This window comes from Myodes glareolus, chromosome 1 (assembly GCF_982192425.1).
Source record: "Myodes glareolus chromosome 1, mMyoGla1.1, whole genome shotgun sequence".
Lineage (NCBI taxonomy): Eukaryota > Metazoa > Chordata > Mammalia > Rodentia > Cricetidae > Myodes > Myodes glareolus.
Genome location: NC_142026.1, coordinates 71,222,883 through 71,228,134, shown reverse-complemented (window position 1 = coordinate 71,228,134; position 5,252 = coordinate 71,222,883). Strand labels below are relative to the sequence as shown.

Here is a 5,252-nt window from a genome sequence, read left to right as displayed (position 1 = left end):
AGGGAAGAGTCACCCTTTTGTACAGTGGGCATCAGGAGACACAGTCACATGCAATTATCACAGTTTTTTTTTAAGATTTATTTATTTATTATATATACAGTGTTCTGTCTATCTGTATGCTTGCTAGTCAGAAGAAGGCACCAGATCTCATCACAGATGGCCGTGAGCCACCATGTGGTTGCCGGGAATTGAACTCAGGACCTCTGGAAGAGCAGTCAGTTAAGAAGGCTTAACCTCTGAGCCATCTCTCGAGCCCCTATCACAGCTTTTTCAAAAGACAGTGAGAATGAAGGCTGGATGCTGTATTTCTTCCAAAAACATTTTTATTGCATTTTATTTATTTACCTGTGTTTGGGGGAGGTACACACACACACACACACACACACACACACACACACACACAGACACACACGGAAGAGAGTTTGTGGTAATCAGCCGTCTTCATTCACCCTATGGTCTCCAGGGATTGAACTCAGGCTATCAGCCTTGGCAGGCAGCAAGCACTTTTACTCACTGAGCTATCTCACCTGTCAAGTTTTTTTTTTCTGGAACATAACTGGACATTAATACATGAAGTTGGTGTCTGATGATCCCACTGAAGTAAGTGCAATCCCACTGAAGTAAGTGCAGTCCCTCTATGTATGCCTGGGGACCATCTCATGCAAACACCTGTATCCTGAAGAGGGAGCATCCTGTCCAAAAGGGAATGGCAGGGAGCCTCCTGAAGGAGGCACAGACGGTGGTGTTCACTTAGCACTTTTACTTCTGGGTAGGACAGGGAAACCAAGGGTCCCAACAGCAGCTGGCAGGGCTCCAGGGAGTCCTGAAGGGAGAAAGTGGTCTCAGTCTTCCAACCAGACCTGGGGGCAAGCTGAGAGCTGCTGAGGAAGGAGAGATGTTGGGATGAAGTTGTGCTGTTTGGCAGTCACCCTATCCCGTGACTAGAGTTGGTGGAGCCTAAGGGGGGTGGCGCAGGCAGCATACCAGTGCCTGCCTTACACTAAGTGTGTGAGCAATAGAGATAACTACACACCTAGGTCAGCTGTGCGTTGCTTCCAGCAGGATGCTAGGAAGTAAAGAGATGAGTAAGAAATGATCCCTGTTTTTTTTTGGGGGGGGGTGTAGATCTTCAGACCTCACACTGGATAGTCTACTTAAGAACCATAGAGATGCCTAGACATATGCACAGAAGGCTGGTGATGTGGCTCAATTGGTGGAGTGCTTGCCTGGCATGCCTGAATTCCGAGCTCAATATCAGCACCATCTAAACTAGGTGTGGCCAAGCACACCTGTGATCCTATTGGTGGAGCACTTGCCTGGCATGCCTGAATCCCGAGATCAATACCAGCACCACCTAAATTGGGCAGCCATGCATACCTGTGATCCTATTACTAGAGCTGTGCAGGTAGACGAATCATCCTCAGCTACACAGTGAATTTAAAGCCAACCTGAACTATATGAGATCCTGCCTCAAAGGGGATAAAAGATGGGACAGATGGGTGCATGGTAAAACAAAATAATTAAACCATAAGCAGAGATCGGACGTCTTCAGTCGCTCTCTCCCTTGTTCTTTGAGACACGATCTCTCACTGAACCTACGATGGCAGTTTAGCTACTGGCCAGCAAGTCTCATGGCTCTACCCCACCAGCCTGGGAGTGCAGGTGCACGCCATGGGCCAGCTTTCCTAGTTGGGTGCTGGGAACCAAACTCAGGGCCTCATGCATGTGTAGCAAGCACTTTACAGCTGAGCCATACATTTGAATTGGCAATCTATGAGAGTCAAGAGACTCATCATACAGATGAGGAACTGGCAAGCCTCATTTAGACAGAATACACATTTTCCCCATCTCCACCATTCCCTAACGTCCACCCAGCTAGATGCTCTTACATGCCTGGTGTCTCTGTGAGGTCTTTGAGTTTGGGATTCCAATGGAAGATAAGAAACACATTTGGGTTTCAATTAAGAAACATGGACATTCTCATCAAGGCAACTCACCCTTTAAAAACATGATTTTTAGGCCAAGTGGTGGTGGTGCACACCTTTAATCCCAGCACTCAGGAGGTAGACGCAGGCAGATCTCTGCATTTGAGGCCAGCCTGGTCTAGATAGTGAGTTCCAGGACAGCCAGGGCTACACATAGAAACCCTGTTTCTAAAAAGAAATAAAGGAAGAAAGAAAGAAAGAAAGAAAGAAAGAAAGAAAAGAAGAAAAAGAGAAAGAAAGGAGAGAAAGACAAAAATAGAAAGGTTTTATATATTCTTTTAAAAATTCATACATGTATACTATATATCTTGATCAAGATATCCTCATCTTCCTCCCAGCACCCACCCCATCTTCCTCACAACTTCATGTTCTTTGATAACTGTTAACTTATTTTCACCCACCGAGTCCTAATAGCACTGCCCATATGTTCATGGTCCTGGGGCCATCCGCAGGGGTGTGACAAAATTACCAGTCACCGTACCTCAAAGAAAAGTGACTCGCTACCATTAACTGCCATTAACTCTTCAGACAGAGGTGGGACCCCAGGAGCCCCCTCACCCATGTTGAAATTATGCTTGGTTTGTGTGGGTAGTCACAGCTGCTCTAGGTTGGTGGTGCGACAGCCATGCAGTGGCCAGAGGACAGTGTTTCACAGCACCCCTTCTGCATCCTCTGGGCCCTTACATTCTTCCTGTCCCTGTGACGTTCCCTGAGCCCTGAGAGGGAGCTGATACAAATGCTCCGTGTATGGCTGGGCACTCACAGCCATCTGCTGTCAGGGTTTTCTCGGGTACCACAGATCTCTGCACAAATCACTGCCCACTGCAGTCGAAAGTGTCTCTGGCTAAAGCTAGAAACACAAACACCTCACCTCCTTTTCCTCCTTTCCTCGCAGGTCCCTGCTATGGTTGCCTGTTCTCTCCACGGACTCTCCTTACTCCCATTTCCCAGAGCCACGCCATGGCCAATCTCTCTGCAGTGTCTCTCTTCATCCTCCAGGGCTTCTCCACCATCCCTGCATTACAGCGGCTGAGCACGGCCGCCTTCCTTCTCATATACCTGGCTGCAGTTCTGGGGAATGTCTCTATCATGGTAGCGGTGGCGCTCAATGCTCGCCTGCACACACCCATGTACTTCTTTGTCAAACACCTCTCCCTGGTGGATCTCTGTTCTACATCCACCACTCTGCCCCGGGCCCTGGTGGCTGCCATGGCAGACACCAAAGAGATTTCCCTCGCGGCCTGTGCATCCCAACTCTTTGCTTTCGTCTGCTTTGGCTCTCTTGAATGTTTTCTCATCACCTCCATGGCTTTTGATCGCTGTCTGGCCATCTATAGGCCCCTGATGTATGGGGCAACCATGAATTCTCAGACCTGTGTCTCCCTGGTAGCGGTGGCATGGGTCAGTGGGCTCCTCTTTTCTACTTTCCACACGGTCAATACCTTCACCTTGCCCTTCTGTGGCCCCAACATGATCGACCACTTCTTCTGTGACATTCCCCCACTCATACATCTAGCCTGTGGTGACACCGAAGTCCACGAGGCTGCAGGCTTTGCAGTCAGTGGCTGCGTCATCATGACCTGCTTTGCCCTCACCTGCCTGTCTTACGTGCTCATCGTGTACACAGTGGTTCACATCCGCTCCTCTGCTGGCCGCTGGAAGGCCTTCTCCACATGCTCCTCCCATCTGGCCACAGTGCTCCTGTTTTATGGCACCGGAAGTTCTGCCTATATGCAGCCCACAGCCCACTACGACCCTCTGCAAGGGCGCATGGCTGCTGTGTTCTACTCTATCCTCACGCCCACTCTGAACCCACTAATCTATAGCCTGAGGAATAAGGACATGAAAGTTGCTCTGAGAAAGCTGTATCCACAGGCGCCATCTTGGAACCTGTCGTTTAGACACGGGAAGGTCCAGAATCCCACCTCCATCGCGTTTCCCCTGTAGCCAAGCTGGAGTCCACCGGAAACTCTTTAAAACGATCCTGGCTATCTGTGCTGCTTTCTGCTGTGGGTGTGAAGGGAACTGTCTATACGCTAGCCCAGGTGTACACCGGTTGTTTTATTTCCGTGGCTGTTCACCATCTGGTGTTGCATTTCCTCCAGACTGAAACGTGTCGTCTGCATGAGAACCAGGGAAGGCTTGAGAGGTTCATGATACATGAAATAAATCCAGAAGACTCACTAAGGCCCCTCCCAGAGATTAAACAAATGGTAAACTTCAGGTGGCTGCCAGCATCGTGTGCAGGGCCTCCAGTAACACAGCTTTCCCGGGACACTGCCCATGCTGGAGTGAAGCTGCCAGGAACTCACATTCCCCTGTACAGCACAGCCATGCTGCTGTAGCTCACTCTAATAAACTCACTGATCACCACGCCAGACTTGGAAGGGAATCACTGAAAAATGATGCATTAGATACTCGTGTGTGTGTGTGTGTGTGTGTGTGTGTGTGTAAAATGACTAGTTCCCTGCTTTGAAAAATAGGTTTGAACTGGCTTGAATCGTGCGGTGGGGCCTACTGAGGGAGGCTTCAATGAATTATTCAAGTATCTGGATTTCCTAGCAATGCCAAAGTACTCCTATTCCTGAGATATTTGGAGTTTTAAAAATAAGAAATGTAAGGAAGAGTTTACTCCATAAGACCACGTGCTGGAGCTGGAGAGATGGCTCAGCAGTGAAGATAATTTGCTGCTCTTCCAGAGGACCGGAGTTCGCATTCCAGCACCCTCAATCAGGCAGCTCCCAACAGTCATAACTCTAGTTCTAGAGGATCTGATGCCCTCTTCTGGCCTCTACCTCTACAGGTACTGCACTCAAGTACAGAGCCTTCCCCCCATCCCCACCCCCGCCCCAAATTCGGTTCACATAGAAACACATGCATGCTCATATAAAAAGAAATCTTTTTCAAAAACACACAAAAGTACAAAGACATGGAAGGATAAGTTAAAAAATATGTGACCATAAAAGATGAAAAATACACAGCCAGTGACTGATACAAAGCTGAGCTAAATGAAACGTTAATATCATATTCCTAGTGCTAAGATAAAGTATAGCAATATTAATATTCAACCAGACAAAACGGCTCAGCAGGTAAAAATGTTGGCTGCTGACTCTGACAACTCAAGTACAAAACCCAGGACCCGCATGGTGGAAGGACAGCACTGAATTCCGAAAATTTCCTCTGAACTCCACACATGTGCCTTCACACGCATAAACACAAACAGACAACGCTCTGCACACACATGCAGACACACCTATGCACGCACAT

General features: G+C 48.3%; 1 protein-coding gene across 1 annotated transcript; it reads left to right on the top strand.

Moving 5' to 3' along the window:
* Nucleotides 1–2,945: 2,945 nt before the first annotated feature.
* Nucleotides 2,946–3,932, top strand: LOC125395515 (olfactory receptor 5AR1-like). Its single transcript, XM_048426939.3, has one exon. The coding sequence runs from the start codon at nucleotides 2,946–2,948 to the stop codon at nucleotides 3,930–3,932; it is 987 nt and encodes a 328-aa protein (XP_048282896.3).
* The last annotated feature ends 1,320 nt before the right edge of the window (nucleotides 3,933–5,252 follow it).